Consider the following 19182-nt stretch of genomic DNA (forward strand, 5'->3'; position numbering starts at 1 on the left):
GTTGACTAGAGTCCAAAATTTTGGTTCCAAGAAGAACCAGAGGACTGTTCTCATTATTAAGTTATTGTTTCTCAACTCTAAACCTACCCTTCTATATTTGGCTTTATGACAACACCATCATCTACGTTTCTGCTCTACTGGCTGACTCTATGTTGAGCTCTGCCAATAGGGGGTGCCAGAGGGTGACGCCAGAGAACTGAAAGGGAAAAGGAACTGGCTCCTCCCTATCTGCTTCCTGCTTGCTCGCTGATTACACAAGGTTCTCTCCAAGAAGGATTTTTCACCTTGGAGGAGGTAGATCCTTCTCCCCTGGAAGCAGATGATTCAAGTGTGACATTTTCCCAACACTTGGAAAGCCAGCTTTATCCCATGCCTCCTCCTACAGACACCTGCATCACCTGGTGGATGCCTGCCCCACACCCCACAACCCTGCCTCCTTGAATGTCTGGGTCCCAGCATCAGAACTGCTCCTCTCTAATCTTCTGAGTTTTAATAATTCAAGCTACTTCTCTTTGTTGCCTCAGTCCTATAGGTATTAGCTCTTTCCTGCAGTTGCCATCTCCATGATATCTTGAGTTCTCTTTTCATCTTTCAGTTACCTAGTCAACAAATTGACAACCAGTTAGTAATTCTTTACATTAAATTCTCTCTGTTAAAATAACTGGTGTGGTTTTTCTTTCTTGAGCAGACTTTGATTGCTATAGAAAATGAGGATGATGCTCACAGAAAGAGGGAAATAAGAAAATCATAAAGAGGGTGATGATAGAGTTGCATCTGGACTCACTGAACTTATCATTTTGTCTTTATCACACAATATTACATATTGACTGTAAAAAGTAACTAGAAAATACAGATGAGCAAAAAATTCAAGAATTATCCATAACCTATCTCTGGGCGATGAACACTGTTAACTTTCTTTTGGTGTTTAACTTTCCAGACGTTTTTTTTGTGCACATATAAATGTAAAAATATTTTATATATTTAAAGAAAAACAGAATCATACTAGGTGTTCTGTAGTACAATCTTCTTTTATTATCATTAATGCCTTTCTTTATCCTGAAATATAAATATATAACTGCCAGATTTGTCTTCCAAAGCATGGCTATGAATGGTTAACCGTGGATAACTTCCTATTTTTAAAAATCATGCTTTATGTTTAACACAGTGCTTTCACATACATGATTTAATTCCCATGAAATTCTAGATGTTATTTTCTATGTTCATTAGCCTAACTTACATAAAAATGAAGCCTAGGGAAAATAGTGACTTGCCCAAGGTTACGTAACTAGTAAGTGGCAGATCCAGGGCCTGGAAGCTGTATCTTCTGACTGCAAATGCCACGCTCTAATCAATCACGTTGTTTCTCTGTTTTACCCCAAACCTTCAATGGTTCTCATCGTTTCCAAATCAAAAACCTAAACTCCTTAACCTAGCATTCAAAGTCTTCCAAAATCTAGAATCAAGCAGATCTTCTAAATTTTCCCTACATATAACAAATCTCCAGCTAAGCCTGACTGCTGCTGCTGCTGCTGCCGAGTCGCTTCAGTCGTGTCCCACTCTGTGCAACCCCATAGACGGCAGCCCACCAGGCTTCCCTGTCCCTGGAATTCTCCAGGCAAGAACACTGGAGTGGGTTGCCATTTCCTTCTCCAATGCATGAAAGTGAAAAGTCAAAGTGAAGTCGCTCAGTTGTGTCCAACTCTTAGCAACCCCATGGATTGCAGCCTACCAGGCTCCTCCACCCATGGGATTTTCCAGGCGAGAGTACTGGAGTGGGTGCCATTGCCTTCTCCGAGCCTGACTGCTACTGGGACCCTATAATTTCAGTGTTGGGAATTTTGCTTATTCCATTAATTTTATTCACCTGAGGTATCTTTGCCATCAGGTAATGCCTGCTAATATTTTATCTACCACGAATGAAACAATACAAAGTCCTGAAATGAGTAAGATGACACATGGGAATTTTGTATATGTGGCATTTCCAATCAGTAAATTATAAAATAATGTTGACAAATTGTATGTGTACTCAGTCACTAAATCATGTCTGACTAAGATTCCCCAGACTGTAGCCCGCCAGGCTCCTCTTTCCGTGGGATTTCCCAAGCAAGAATACTGGAGTGGGTTGCCATTTCCTTTTCCAGGTGATCTTCCCGGCCAGGGTTTCCTGCATTGCAGGCAGATACTTTACCATCTGAGCCACCACCAGGGCTTTGAGGGATGGGCAGAATGGGGCAAAGGGGTAAAAACTTCTAGTATAAAAGAAATAAGTGTAACATACAACATGGTGACCTGACCAATAATATTACATCGCAAATTTGAAAGTCGCTAAGAAAGTAAAAAAAAATTCTCAAAAGTAAAAAATTTGTAACTTTGAATGGTGACAGGTGGTAACTAGATTAATTGTGGTCATCATACTGAAATGTACACTAATGTTGAATCATTATGTTGAACTCTTGAAACTAATATAATGTTGTTTGTTAATTACACTTCAAGTAAACAAAACAAAATCCAGTCTACATTTAGATATAAGGAATAGAGCCATAAAAGCTTAGGAAGAAATAATTGATGTTATTTTAATATGATCACTTAATATACATGAATATAGGTAAATTAATAAGAAACTGTCCAAACGAAAATAGTCTAAGGATATATACTATACTATATACACACAAATATCAAACATATATTTGAAATAAATAGTGTGGCTTATTATGACTAAAATTTTAATTAAAACAATAATAATATGCCACTTAAAATACTGAACTTGCAAAGATTTGAAAGATTATTGTTTAAATATTGATAGGAGATTTCAGAATTAGAAATTCTTACATCCCATTTTTGAAAGACCGTTTAGTAATCTCTAAGCTTCCAAGGTGGTGCAGTGGTAAAGAATCTACCTGCCAATGCAGGAGATACACGAGACGTGGGTTTGATCACTGGGTTATGAAGATCCTCTGGAGTAGGAAATGGCAACCCACTCCATATTCTTGTCTGGAGAATGCCATGGATAGAGGAGCCTGGCGGGTTACAGTTCATGGGGTTGCAAAGACTTGGACGTGACTGAGAATGAAGGTTGCTGCTGCTGCTGCTGCTAAGTCACTTCAGTGGTGTCTGACTCTGTGTGACCCCATAGACAGCAGCCCACCAGGCTCCCCCGTCCCTGGGATTCTCCAGGCAAGAACACTGGAATGGGTTGCCATTTCCTTCTCCAATGTATGAAAGTAAAAAGTGAAAGGGAAGTTGCTCAGTTGTGTCCGACTCTTAGCGACCCCATGGACTGCAGCCTACCAGGGTCCTCCGCCCATGGGATTTTCCAGGCAAGAGTACTGGAGTGGGGTGCCATCGCCTTCTCCAGAGAATGAAGGTTAACAACCTCTAAAAGTTTAAAATGAACAAAATTGGATTCTGCACTTCTAGTACTAAGGATAATCTTCCATATGCTTATGGTAAAGATATTTTTGGAGAATTGCTTTTGTAATGAAAACCTGGAAATCATCTATTTTGCCATCAATAGGGGACTGATTAAATAATACAAGATACATATTCATATAATAAAATATTGTTGAGTCTAAAAAAATAAGAGGTGTGTGTATCTAAATGCAGAAATAAAATTTGAACAATTCCTTTATGTAAGGGAAATTAAAAATAGAAAACATTAATGTTACATATATTAAAATGAATAATAGTTATCAATGGGAATTATATACAACATGCATAAGTCATAAAAAAGGCATTAACAACCTCTGTAATATTCTGTACTGTCAAAAATTTTTTTCCAAAAAAGTACTTCTAATTTAAATAGTCATTACATTTTTATTTTGTAAAGCCAAGTCTTAATGACATTAACTTTATCCAAGAATTCTCCATCAATAAAAGTGTTCCATAAATATTTCAGGAAGAATTCTTTTCTCCTGTATATTTTTTCACATTAAATAAAATGTGACAAACACTTATAGTTCTCAAATAATATTGCTTGTTTTTCTGTTTGTTTAGTTTGACTTACATCTCCTACTATAGTAAAGGTCCTTTGTAATAGAGCCCAGATCTTACAGTAGAAATAAACATTATCATCCATTATCCATCCATCTGTCTGTCTATATCTATCAGCTCTATCTCTCTATCTTCACATCCATACTTCCTTTCCACATAACACAAATTGATTGCATAAAAATGCCTTTACCTTTCAATCAATGCCCCCTTTTTCTTCGTTTACTCAATCAGCTTAATTACTCATTCTAAGAAATATTATTTATGGTACCCTGCTTGAAATATTCTTCCATATCATCTGTCCATTCAAACTATCTCAGATTTTAGCCTTCAAAACCTTACTGAGCTTTTTAGAATACTCAATTACTTGAACTTGGAAGGCTCATCAGTTTTTACTTTTACAGTGTTTAGCAGGTGTTGGTGTTTGTATATTTTTGTCTTTTATTGACACTGATCAAATCTTTTTTTTTTTTAATTAGAGGCTGCTTTTGAGAATTAAAAACCCATGCATTTTGTCTCTCTCAAAATAGAAGCTCCTAGTGGGAGATCATTTTTATTATGTGTCTTATAAAGTCTTAAGAAAGAGTGTTTAGTGGATTTTGTAAATGAAAGTTGCATTTTGTGGGTGAATTTTGCCATTTACAAGATTACAGATATAAAATAAAGGGGAAATGCTGAAGAAGCTTTATTATACAAGCCATACTTGTATAAAGCCTAAGATGGCCTTATTTATAACTCTATCAGTAAACAGTTTGCAAAACACTAACATAAAATTTGTCTCTAATGTAGGAAATCTCTTTTGTAACTCACATGTGGTCAACAAAGTAGCCTAAATAATATATCAAACCAGCAGGTGAACTAACCAGAAGCAACTGCATTAATAGTCTCTTCCTTATTAGGTTATTTTTTGTTTTAGTTTTTAAAGTCATAAATAGCTTATATGCTTATTAGGGCAGACCTCCCCGCCCTACCCCTGCCTTCAAATACTGAGGGAAAATGCTTTAGGGAGTGGGAGTGAGCAAAGAGAAACATTTTCAAGAAGGGATTGGCAAACTGACTTCCTGCAACTTAAAGAAAATATCTGCATAGGTCAAATCCCATCTTTGATTTGAGCTAAATGGATTTCCTTTGGTGGTGATAGAAGAAAGAAGAGGCTCATGATGAAGCAGAAATTACATGCCATAACCTCCCCAGAAAGCCCGCAGGCTCATGGCTATAACCATATGAGGGGCTCTATGGAGTCCCAGAATGAAAAAGAACTATGTGTCTCCATTCTATTTCAGTCCTTACAAATTTCTGATTTTTTTTTTGCAGCTATCTAAGAAAAATTTGATATTGTTGTTGTCTAAGCACATTTAAACTTCAGCTGAAATAACTGCCAAGTGATTCATGCCTATGTAGGTGAACATAACGATTGTATCTGAAGCCCCAGCGCGCCATTTTCATTTCACTTTAAATAAAAAACAAAATGTATCTATGTCAGTCAGTGCCCTTCTGCTGTACTCAGAGGTATCAAACAGGCTACAATTATGATTGTGAAGTGATTGTGTCACATTGGAGGAAGGTTTATTGCTTTTGAGTCTGCTAGGCAGTAACACATTCTGTTTCATATTACTCTTTATATCATTGTTTGGCTGTGACTAGAATAATCAAATGCCATCAAATGCTGTCAAATTCAATTTACAGTATTTTTCATTGAAGCAGGCTTTCTGCATTATATTTCCTGTTTTCCCTTTCTATAGCTGCCACGGAATAGTCACTGTAATCATGAGCTTTATTTACAAAACCAACAGAGTGAAGCCACATCCTGGTCTATAACAGATACTTTATTTCCCTTTATTCAGAATAGGAATTTGATGTGCTTTTCTCATACAATTAGCATTAAGTAGATGAAAGAAAACTATTCCAAGAGGATGAACATTTTAGAGGCTGCTCTAACGTGCTTAGTGTAAAATGTAAATTCACATTAGCCAGTTTTACATGTTTGTGTGTATTTGAATCAGAAATATTATTCTTCAAATTAATGTTTGCGGAGAGGAAAACATTTTGCTTGCTCATTCTGGGCAATGTCATTTACATATAGAGAAATGCAATAATACTTTCATCTATCACAATCTTCCTACGAACCCAGACATGAAGATTGGTCTAAATCAAAGGGTTTTACCATCTGAAGTTACAAGAGGAGCCTAAACTAAGTTTCACGATGTGTCTAGGGTGCTGGACGGCTAGGCTGCAGGAGAGACTAACAAAGGATGCTCAAGTGGGATGGGGATCTGAGAAAACATGTGGGCTTTGTACGCCTGATGTAAATATATGGCTTTTGGAAAGGGGTTTTCATCTGCAAAAGCTTTATGTCTGCCTGTGTGTGTCTTAGAAAGTGTCTTTTCTGTTTCACTGCTATGATCTGAATGAATGTGTTCCCCCCAATTAATATATTGAAATCCTAACCACCCAGGTGGTGATATTAGGAGGTGACCAGGTCATGAGGGTGGAGTCCTCATGCACGGGATTAGTGCCCTGACACAAGAGTCCCCGCACGACCCCCCGCCACTTTTGCCAGGTGAGGACACAGAGAGAATATGGCCATCTGTGAAGCAGGAAGTGAGCCCGCACCAGACAGCAAGCCTGCCAGCACCTTGATCTGAAACTTCTCAGCCTCCAGAACCGTGAGAAATAAATATCTGTTGTTGATAAGTCACCCGAGTTATGGTATTTTTGTTACAGCAAACTGAACGGACTAACACAGGCAGCCAGCTCTCAGTGGTGGGTTCTCTGTTCTCGTCTCTCTGTTTCTGTTTCACTTTCTCCTTTCCTGCTCTTTCTCTTCCTCCTTCTCTTTCCTTCTCTCTGTGTATCTATTTCTTTCCTCTCTCTCTCTCCTCCTCCTATTTATTCACTATATATGTAAAGAAAACATTAATTTAAAACTATGTCCATGTTGATCAAGTGAAAAATGGATCAAGGAGCACGATGTCCTCAAACCAAACTGCCCAAGGAGTCTCTCTCTGTCTCCCCTCACCCTCCTCATTCTCACTCTCACTCTTCTCAATCTCTCTTTCCTTCTCTTCCCTCCCCTTGCTCCTTCCCTCTTTTCTTCATTTTCGGTGAATACACTTAATTAATTACGCACATCATGGTGAAAAGAAGTTGCACTAACACTATTAAGTCAGCCCAGTGGAAGCCTCAAAACAGAAGGGGCCTTGCAGTGTGAGCCCCTCTCTCTGCAAATGAAAAGTGCCATGTTTTGAAGAAGAGAAAAAGCCCTTCCAATCTCACATATTAGGTGGTGAGAAATAACTAGATTTCTTGTCCTAGACCTGGTTCTTCCTCTGGAATGACTATGGTTCTTGGCCACTGAACCTCCAGAGGATGGCTCTAACTGTCCATCAAAGGTAAGGCTTTGAGGGTTATAAGGTCTCATCTTTCAAAGAGGCTCAAACAAAAACCTCACATATTAGTTGTAGCTTTCTCCCCTTTGATAATGCGTAAAAGTATCCAGTACCAATTTTAGTTTCCAGTAGGTGCTCAAAACACATGAATTCCCATTTATTCCCTTATGGAAATAGAAAACATATTTGAGTCTACAGTACTGGAATAATACACAATCTTAAATAGTTAACAATAATAGTAATAGTCAATGTTACCTGTGAATAAAGTAGTTGATGATGACTCCATTTGGTTTTTTAGGTGGCATCCATTTAACCTCTATGCAAGCTGACCCCAGTGCCTTAAGAATAGGGGAATTTAGATCCATGGGGGCAGCTTCAGCTGTTTTGGCAAACATCCTACTGCTAACTCCACAACCTCCTTGAAAAAAAACAATACCTTTAGTAATTTGTCAAGTAAGAAAAAGAGCTACATGTACACACAGAAGGGTAGGAATACCATGAAAATCATTGTATCTGAAATTTTGTATACACAGTTCTACACATACTTTAGCATTTACATCTCTACAGGATTTGAATATTTAAATAAGAAATTATTTTTGGAAAATTCATTAACCACATTTTTGCATAGGCACAGACAGTAAAGTTTATACCTTGAACTGAGTTTTCTCTAGTTTACTGCAGTTATTTGAGCCAGAAAGTGAAAATATGATTAAAGAAAGTATATGTGTGACCTGCTCTTAATAATAATATCTTCTTTTGCCAATATTTAAAAATGATCGTTCTCTTGATACACAGAAGTCAAATAATGCATTTGAAGGACATGGTTTCAAATTCACAGGATACACAGAGATGCAGAAAGTGATTTTGCTTTTAAATCAAGAAAACTTTAATTTACAGCCATTTCCTTGTGGATTAGCTGAAGATTGGAGCAAGGAAAACAATACTTTCCAACACAAAATGTCTTGGTCTGATTTATAGAAACGCGGGCAAACTGACTCAGTTTTGGAAATGAAGCATAGCAAAATCACAGACCCCTAGTTCTAACCAACTCCACGGGAAATAGTATTCATTTGGAGACAAAAGTTGCTAAGGACAGGAGTTTCGTGTTGAGCATAAGATTGGTAAATTTCCTTAATCTAAGTTGAAGCAACTTGTTTTGAGTTACACCTTTTTTCTCTTAGCAGTTGGGTACTACATATTCTATAACACTTGGAAGGATGAAGGAAGTGAGTGGGGCTCTTCCTCAAGACCATATAGGTAGATGATGATTTTATTGACCACTAGCTGAAGCCATGAAACTCAAGGTGACAGTTTAGGTTCAAGAGACAGTTATCAGGGAAGCAGTGTAAAATATGTTGAGATTCATTTGAGTGTAACTCAACTGCTTAATAATGTCTCCTTTCCTCCTACCTCACCCCTAAATAAAACTGAAATACAGCCAAGGTGAGGACATTTCCTAGGAGACTTTTGCAATGCCTATTTTGTTTTATATTACCCATGGTTTCTTTATGTGATCTAGGTGTTTTTCTTTTAAAAGGCCTTATAAAACAAGACTTTGCAAAACCACCACTTTCATATATTTAAATATTCATGATTTAATGTGCAGAAATGCATAATTCTTCACTCAATGCAGGGCTCTGATTTTTTCTGAGTACAAAGTCCAGTACAAATAAGAAATGGAATGTTAATCTTTGTATTTGAATTGAGAATCTGTTTCTTTTTATTGAAAAAAATTTAAATGAAATTCTTTTTTATAAAAACCCTGGGGAAGTGTCTGAAAGACTTTCACCTTTTTGGCATGCTTGTATCCTTATCTCATACTGTGTGAATGGAGCCAAGTTTTCCAGAAGGATGGATTGATGATGACCAACAGAGGAGATCAGAGGTGTTGCACTTCCAGCATTGAGTAAGACATTGTACTCCACAGGCATTTTGGGGACAAGGATCCCTTTAAAGAGAGAGAATAAAACACATGTTTCTCTGTTTGGTCAACAAATGGTCAACAAACATTCATCTTTTAAGAACAGTGTATATTTAAAATTTTACACTTCAAGGTATACTAATGCCCACCAGGCTTCCCTGTCCCTGGGATTCTCCAGGCAAGAACACTGGAGTGGGTTGCCATTTCCTTCTCCAATGCATGAAAGTAAAAAGTGAAAGTGAAGTCGCTTAGTCGTGTCCGACTCTTAGCAACCCCATGGACTGCAGCCAACCAGGCTCCTCCGTCCATGGATTCTCCAGGCAAGAGTACTGGAGTGGGGTGCCATTGCCTTCTCCAATGCTTAATATAGCAATTAATAATTGCAAGAAATTTGAGTTGGAAAATATTGGAGTGCTTATTCTAAAAGTAAGAAATGTTTATGATCTATTTTCAAAAACAAATGAAATATAACAATTCTATTCAACGATATACTCTATAGGCAAATAAAAACAAAGGCATGTTTCAAGGCAAATACATACAAGGCGCTTAGAAATGATGTTGTATTTTTCCTAGGTTTACTTACTCTTAAAGTACATAAAAAACCCCACCAGTTTTGCTTGTGACAATAATTTTTCTGCTAGCATTGGGTATGCATCTCATCTGACACAGATCCTTGACATAATAGCCCATAAAGTATCCAAATCACAGTCTACCTAGAGAATTCCCAGTGCATTAATTATAGAGTCAGGACAGTCCACTCTGTCAGTGAGACGCATGAACCTAAATATATATGAAATTTGGGTTTAAAAACTGTCATTTTTCACAATGCCTCCTAAAGAATGGAGGTCTTATCAGTTTAGCCTCTTCACAGCCTAGTCACAGAATTAAATGCTTGTAAGTTTTATTTGGTCATGAACAACATGCACACTCTTTAAAGGAGAGGATATGAGCCTTGAATGAAGAACATAATGAAGCTTCCCACCAAAGTTTCTCATTGATTTGCTAGCTTCTAACATATGTGGGCTTCATCACTTACCTTTGTAGTACTTAAATAAGTTTCTCTGCTACAGAGACAAGGAAATCCATAGCATAGGATTCAATAACCCATGAGAGATGAGGTCTAAAGAATTAAATGTGGTTTTGCTTTTTGTAGCTACAGCTCCAATAGATGAGGGGCAGAAGAGTGAGCAGAAACCAGAGGTGTTCAGGACTTTATGTAGGATAGATTAAAATAAGGAGTCTCTGAAGGAAATCTTGATCAGAATCGGAAGGATTGATCAATCGGTTCCTTTGGGAAGGTGCCAGGTGGTGCTGAATTTGGCAACCGAGACTGAGAATTTCAAGTTTAGAGCATCCCAATTAAATTGATGTTTTTGTCCTTATAGCTTAACTTCTATTATTGTATGATCAATTCCTAAATTCCTATCTCTGACTTTATGCTTATCCTGCATTGTGGATTTGTATTTTGAACACTCTACTTCACAGAGACCTCAATCTCAAGGTCTAAAAAAGAATTACACTATTTTCCACTCCCAAATGTGTTCTTCTTCCTGGGTTTTCTCTCCCCATTTCCCTATACCAGAAGCCTTAGAGTAAGACTCTTAAAAGTAGACCCTGCTTCCTCCACTCTCAAATTCAAGTGAGCCACTCTATTTTATCTTTTATTTCTTCCAGAAGTTTTGGTTTTATATGCAATCAGCAACACAAGACTCTGCAGGTGTCACCATGATCTAACTTACATTGGAGGAAGATAGCACTGCTGGCAAGTCAATGATGGATAGAAAACACGTGGACCAGGAGGAAGAGCTATCAATTTGAAAGTTATGGCACAGTTGTAGAAACAACACAAACAAAAACAGCATCTCACTGCATTCCTGTCTTATGTCAGGCATCATATATTATCTTCTTTAATATCACTGGAATGTCAACTTCATACAATTGGGGACTATGTTCTCCTCTTCAAGGTAGTTCCAATGCTTAGATTTGAGTACAGATCGGTAGCTCAAATGCTGATTGAATGAATGAATGAAACCAGAAGACAATATTGTAAGATAAATATTACTACCATTTTTTTAAAATAAGAAAACTCGGGCTCATAGGAGAAACTTGTTACAGATATCACATAGATTAATAGAGGCAGCAAAACTTGAACTCAGGCCCATTTGAGACCAAAGCTTCTCTCTCTATATTCATGCTGTCTCTTGATAAAAGACTTGGATAAGGACAATCAGAGGAAAAAGTGAAAGGATAATTTTGAGAGAACACATAGACAGGCAGAACAAGTCTTGGAGACAGATGAGATACAGGGGCAAACGTGAAGGAGGAGTCAGAACTACCACTGATGGAACAAAATTATAGGTGAAGATGAAAAGTTCTGAAGAGCAGATTTCCCAAACTGGGATACATATATCCTGGACATTTGTGGACTTTTGTCAAAGTATTTTTGGAGACAAGGACAAACATGTCCCTCTTTCCCCAACTAGTTTTGACTTGTAGAATTTGTGAAACACATAACTCCCCTCTCCCATAACACTAGGGAAAACCAGCAGAAGCCCACTATTTCTGTTCACAAACATGAGTATGGATATTTCTCCCTAAAATGCACAAAATTAGAAAATTGTATGTGCAAGTGAGTGATGAGAACTTTACTAAATTGTTTTGAATATATAGTCACTTCAGAGTGAACTAATTGTATACCAGCAGAAAAAGTTTATGTGGGCAAAACCAGTGTGTTGAACATGTATAAATACTATTTGTGGTGCAAACATCATTTAATTTTTGTCACTTACTATTGCTTTAAAATGATTCATCATGTGTAATCTTCCCCAGACACGGGATGAAAAACAGACTGAAACCATGATGCCTCTGCTCAGTCTCAAGTAACAGAAAATTCTACATTATTTTTTTTTTCCAGATATCACAGCAAAGATTAATACCTAGAAAATTTAAGTAAATTCATTTTCTCTTTAATGGAATTGTGAGTACATGTAATGAGCTCATTTAGAAGATATTCTTCAAGGCCTCATTCTTAACTGCAAGACAAAATTGGGAATGCTTTTCCTTCTCCCAGTAAGACTGCTATAATTAAAACAAAGTTAGAGAGTTGGATGAAGTGAGTTGATTACAGGGAGCATTGGAGGCTCTAAGTTCACTAACGGATGAGAAAAACTTAAGAACTGTATTAGAGGTAAAATAAAAGAGCAATCTAATCAGGGTTTTCTTTTTCTCTACTAAAGACGATCTTTGGGGATTACTGCTCCAAGTAGTAAAAGAGATTGACGAGCGAGTCAGGGACCGTCTCAGTTTGCAATCTGACCTTCAGCAGAAGATATGGTTATGGAAATATCTCTCCAGAAGGTCTTGGGAGGTCACAGCATCCTGCCTCAGATTTGGGGATTTCTCCCTGTTGTTGCCCTAACGTAGTTTGTAAGGCAGTGGGGGAAAAGGTTGCTGTTTGTGCACACATATTTATGACAAAATGAAGAGAGGAAGAACTGCCTGGACACTGAGCTGTTATTGGGGTTGGCTCTCTTCAGATTGACTTAACATCCAGAAATATAATAGCATATTATGATTTAGCTAAAGAGATTATCAATAGAAGAAAAGGGTAGAAAATGTACCTCTGAATGATAAATTCCACAATACATTGTTTTTTGGATGTAGACAAACACATTGGAATTCAACATCAAATTTGCATGAAATTTTAAGATAAAAAGCAAGACCTTAAAATAATTTACAAGGTTATGGTGACTGCTTCAGGTTTTTTTAAACTTCCTCAGATTATATGTTTATTCTGTCTTCTCTTATCCTAGGATGGATCTTGTGGAAAAGTCTGACAAACACATTTTGGAAAATATACTATAATTCTTGATGAACTAGATAAACTACAGGATGGAGTCAGATCAAATCCCTCTTCTACTTTGCTTATTCCCTGGTAAATTCTCCATCCTCTGCAGATACCAGTCTCTTCATCTGTAAAATAATGACACTAATAGCCACCTCATATAGAGATGAAAGGATTAATTAAAAATGTATTGAAAACATTTTAGTTCATTACTACAACACAGAAAGTGCTGAGTAAATGACAGACATCTCTATAAAACAAAATGAAATTGAGCAAAATGGGAAAAAATTACCCCAGAGCTATGACACTGTTTCCATGTGCCCACAAACACTGCTGAACCCATCTTTTATATAAAGCACTTATTCCAATTACAAATCAATGTTATATTGAATATAGTAATTATTGTTATAACAAAAGTTGGTTATCTAGTTTTATTTTTTACGTATACTTGGATATGTAAAAGTTGCAGCCTGTGAAGAAATCCTAGTCTTTATTCTTAGCAGTAATTTAGAGTGGTCTTTTGTTCAATTCGTCTGAGGTTTCACCTTATTATATGTCTGTAGTTGGTACCTTCTGGTCTGCTTCCAATATCTTCTCATAAAAGACAGGACTCCTAGGAGGTCAGGGAACAAAACTGTACTTACACCACATTTCAAATACAGACATAATCTTGATCATGGCTGGTCAAAGCGTGTATCCAGAAAATGCATTTTTCACGTCCTGGTTAATCAAAAATAAATGTCCTTTACATACACCTGTAAGGTGTTGAAACAGAAAATGCTACTTGAGGCTGTGAACATGTCAAGCACTGACATGCACTTATTTAGCAAAGAGGGCCCCCTCCACTGTCATAGTTTACAGGACAGTGACGTGAAAGCCTCCTGTGTTCCTGCAAACCCTAGACCATCTGCAATGAGTCTGAAATGACCTAGCCCCCTGGTATTCTGACGACTAAATGAAATGAAATGGTCATTATTTGTTAAAGTCAGGTGGCAAGCCACACGGCTTAGTTAGTTCCTGAGTTCATAAATTTATGTCAGAGCAAGAGGAGCAGCGGAAACTCATGTGAACCAATTTACCCTAAGTGCAAATGGCAGTTTTGTTATTTGGTGTCAAAGTTACCAGTCGCACGATGACAAGCTGCCATAACACATTTTCTTGTTCACTAAAGAACAAAGATTTCGTTGGTTAATATTCCTTGCAAGGCTCCTTTTCATAATTTACAACAACTAGATGCTGATAGGTTATTTAACATTTATGAAGTTAAGATGTAATCAGAAAAACCCTGATTATCTTTACAAATAAAAAAGTTAAATTATTCAACTTTTTTTTTTTTTCCTCTGTGGCTTCATTTCACAGCAGGTGCATACTTTACAATGGACAAGTCAATCAAATAATCCTTTTTTAAAATCTTTTTTTAGGAGCTGGAGCAAGAACAATTTTAAGAGGGAAACTATTGGTTTGATAGCCGCATTTGCTTCAAACCACAGGCTGTGCTTAACATAATTCTTTTAACAAATTAGCGGCATGTCTCCTTTGTAGAGATGTGGGTATGTTGGTAATTTCCTTTGGGGGCCATGGAAGTGAAACTAGACCCTCTTAAACACACATTCATACCAACTGTATGGAAATTTTACATAGTTTGTATAATTTTATACCTTTTCTGTTCAACTAGATGGTAGAGTTTTTGACAAGAGGGACAATATCTCACTGCTTCTTTTTTTAAACTCAAAATGGCTAGAATCATGCCTGGCACCCCCCAGAAAGGGGCTTAGTAAACATCTTCACATTTGTTGAAATGAATAGATGAATCAATCTACTCAAATGTAAATGAATTACATCCTGTGAAATTTTAAGCTGCAAATAAAATGATCCTACTGGGTTACTGGATGAACTGCCCCTGAACCACTTTGTCTTCATATATGCTTGCTGTATCTATGGCAATAGTTTTTTCAGTTTTGAACTGGATCGTGGTAGAATGCAGAAGAAAATAATTTGCTTTACACACTGTTTAGGTAGAAAAATAGTGTAAAAATATGGAATAGTGTGTTTGCTCAAAGAATCTGGAGTGAAATTTATTGCTAGTTGGCTCTGACACCTATGTGATGAATCACCTAGAGAAAAGCTTTCAGCACCGAAATTAACTTTTCTCATTAGCAACAAAGGGAGAATGTTGGGTGTACCACAAGTTGTAATGAACATTAAATGAGATATGTGTTAATCTCTTCAAAAATGCCAAGCACACATTAGAACTCAAAAAGGTAAGATAAATTTACTAAACATCAAAAGCAAAGGCAATGAAAGCAAAAATAAACAGATGGGACTACATCAAACTAAGGAGCTTCTGCATAGCAAAGGAAACCAGTAATAGAATGAAAAGACAACCTATGGAATAAGAGCAAATATTTGCAAACCACATATCTAACGAGGGATTACATATCCAAAGTATACGAGGAACCCATACAATCCAATAGTAAAAATTTATAACCCAATTAAAAAATGGACAAAGGACCTGAAAAGACATTTTTCCAAGGAAGATATACAAATGGTCAATAGGTACATGTAAAGGTGCTCACCATCAATAATCAGTGGGTAAATGCAAATCAAAACCACATGAGATATCATTTCACACCTGTTAGGATCTCTGTTATCGAAAAAGATAGGGGATCACAAACGCTGGTAAGGATGTAGAGAAAATGGAAACCTGTACACTGTGGTTGGGAATGTAAACTGATACAGCCACTATGGAAAACAGCACGGAGGTTCCTCAAAAAAAAATTAAAAGCAGAACGACTACGTGATCTGGCAATTCGACTTCTGGGTATATAGTCAAAGTAAATGAGATCATTCTCTCAAAGAGACCACTGCACTGCTGTGTTCACCGCAGCATTATTCATGATAGCCAAGGTATAAAAACAACCTAAATGTCCATTAATGGATGAACAGATTAAGAAAATATGATATACACACAATGGAACAGATTTAAGATTGGAATACTGTTCAATCTTAAAAAAGGAAAGCCTGCTGTTTGCTACAACCTGGATGAAACTGGAGGATATCAAGAGATATAGCCAGATGGAGAAAGACAAATACTGAATAGTATCACTTATACATGGACTCATTTTTAAAGAAAGCTGAACCCATAGAAACAGACTAAATGGTGGTTGCCAGGGGTTGAGAGGATGGGTGAAATAAGGCGAAGTTAGTAAATTTTGCATACTTTCAGTTATAAGATGAATAAGGTCTGAGGACTGACTGTAAAACATGGTGACTATATAGATGATAATACTGTATTGTGCAGATATGCAGATGACACCACCCTTAACGGCAGAGTGTGAAGAAGAACTAAAGAGCCTCTTGATGAAAGTGAAAGAGGAGAGTGAAAACGTTGGCTTAAAGCTCAACATTCAGAAAACTAAGATCATGGCATCTGGTCCCATCACTTCATGGCAAATAGATGGGGAAACAGTGACAGAGTTTATTTTCATGGGCTCCAAAATCACTGAAGATGGTGATTGCTGCTATGAAATTAAAAGGCGCTTGCTCCTTGGAAGTTATGACCAACCTAAACAGCATATTAAAAAGCAGAGACATTACTTTGCCAACAAAGGTCCGTCTAGTCAAGGCTGTGGTTTTTCCAGTAGTCATGTATGGATGTGAGAGTTGGGACTATAAATAAAGCTGAGCGCTGAAGAATTGATGCTTTTGAACTGTGGTGTTGGAGAAGACTCTTGAGAGTCCCTTGGACTGCAAGGAGGTTGAACCAGTCCGTCCTAAAGGAAATCAGTCCTGAATATTCATTGGAAGAACTGATGTTGAAGCTGAAAGTCTAATACTTTGGCCACCTGATGCGAAGAGCTGATTTATTTGAAAAGACCCTGATGCTGGGAAAGATTGAAGGCAGGAGGAGAGGGAGATGACAGAGGATGAGACGGTTGGATGGCATCACTGACTCAATGGACATGAGTTGGAATAAACTCTGAGAGTTGGTGATGGACAAGCAGGCCTGGAGTGTTGCAGTCCATGGGGTTGCAAAGAGTAGGACACGACTGAGTGACTGAACTAAATTGTATTACACAACTGAAATTTGCTAAAAGAATAGAACTTGTGTTCTCACCAAGTGAAAAAAAAAAAAGGAAAGGAAAAATGAGAGAATATATGAGATAATGAATGTGTTAATTAAATTAATGGTAGAAATAATTCCACAATGTACACTTATATCAAATGATAACGTCATACACTTTAAATATATTACCATTTGTTAATTACACTCAGTAAAACTGAAACAAGATAGGTAAATTAATACACAAAATAAACTACAAATTATTGCAATGATTTTACCTTTTTTCTGAAACTCAGCACTACGTGCCACTTGTCTATGGCACACATAAGAAGCTTGAAACAGCTGCCAGTGTTGAATTATCCCGATTAATGTGACATGAATACTTTAAAAAGTCTTTTGCCAATTTGACTTTAAATGGACAGTATCTGATATAATACACTGCATTGATGAGTTCACTGGACACCAAGATGTTTAATGTCTACAGAGAGGCCAATAGCTATCCCTTAATTAAAACTTGATTAATAAAAATCATTTATATTCCTAAGCAATATTAATTTAAATGATTTCTCAGTAGAAGAACTGGCAACAGAGGTAATGGACTAAGAGATAAATGTGAAAGGAAAGGCACCAGTGTTTCAATATTATGCATAAGCCTAAATAACTCATTATCTTTAGTGAGAAAAAGCGGATGTTGGATCCAATGACATTGTTAATTAAAAGATGATTAAGGGCTAGGATAGTTCAAAATAGAGTCATCACCTTGATAAATTAGAAAGTCCCATTATTACCTTCAGAGTTTAAATAATTTTGAATGTTTGGATTCTGAAATGGTAGGGATGCTTATCTCAATTTTTAATCTTGGTAAATCATTTGTGTCCCATAAAGTATTTTCTACTTCGTTTTCTATACTTTTTCAACCATTAAGGTAACATATATCCTTTTTCATCTTTAATATAAATGTTTAAGTTCTGACCCAAGGTTCAGAGCAGGTAAAAGCTGAGAAGAAATGTTTAGGAATAAACTAATCCTGTTTATGCTACCTGTAGATTCAAGTAAGAATGGCCAGCACAGCGACAGTGCCCACTGAACATAGATTTCTATAGGAAAACAAGTGTCTGAATAATTTTAAATGGCAGAAAATCTAAAATTTATTTATATTTCCCTGAATGATAAATTTTAGGTTTTCTCATCATTTTTTCATTATTAATTCAGCAAATATTTTATAAGGATATGTTGTTTGCATGTCATCTAACTTGAAGATACAAATGGTATACAGAAAAGTGGAAATCTTAATCTTCTAGAGTTTGGAGGGCTTTGATAATCTTACTACTAACGTTCATCAAGTAATATATGAGATAAAATGAACCAGGATTTATCTGGGAGGTAAGAGAATGTCTCTTGCTGTTGTTTAGTCACTAAGTTGTATCTGACTTTTTTGCGAACCCACAGACTCTAGCCTGCCAGGCCCCTCTGTCCACGGGACTTTCCAGGCAAAAATACTGGAGTGGGTTGCCATTTCCTTCTCCAGGGAATGATGATATTACTTGTTTTCCAAGGTTTGCACGAGAATCATAGTAAGGCAGGGAAAGTGCTTATCAAAGTGTTTGGCATAAACTAGGAATTTAACAAATGGCAAATATAAACATATAATGTTAATGAATATGTATAATACTTGCCATCATTACCACAATTTCTCTTCCTTTGAATATTCTCATATATTTTCTGGGCTGTACCCTTTTACTATTAATAATAGGGCTTATAATAATAATACTATTTATAGATAGCATAATAATACAATTTATACATATCATTGAAATAATAACATGTAAACTGAGAGCCCACTTAATTGCCAAAGCCATTTTTTGTTGCCAGGCAACCACAGAGACTTTTTCCTCCCAGCAACTTACCTATGTAAGGTTACTCCATGTTTACTGACCCAAAAAAGTATGTGAAAAAACCAGTTAAGTTAACCATTAAT

At 36.7% G+C, this 19182-nt stretch overlaps 1 protein-coding gene across 1 annotated transcript in view; it reads right to left on the reverse strand.

The window, feature by feature from the left end:
• The window catches only part of USH2A (usherin), a 923574-nt gene that overhangs the window by 142259 nt on the left and 762133 nt on the right, over positions 1-19182 (reverse strand). Inside the window, exons 58-59 of the mRNA NM_001191425.2 lie at positions 9166-9324; positions 7632-7794 (exon numbers count right to left, since the gene is read on the reverse strand). Coding sequence (NP_001178354.2) covers positions 7632-7794; positions 9166-9324 — 322 coding nt within the window. The remainder of the gene's footprint in view (positions 1-7631; positions 7795-9165; positions 9325-19182) is intronic.

Source organism: Bos taurus, chromosome 16 (genome assembly GCF_002263795.3).
Source record: "Bos taurus isolate L1 Dominette 01449 registration number 42190680 breed Hereford chromosome 16, ARS-UCD2.0, whole genome shotgun sequence".
Classification (NCBI taxonomy): domain Eukaryota; kingdom Metazoa; phylum Chordata; class Mammalia; order Artiodactyla; family Bovidae; genus Bos; species Bos taurus.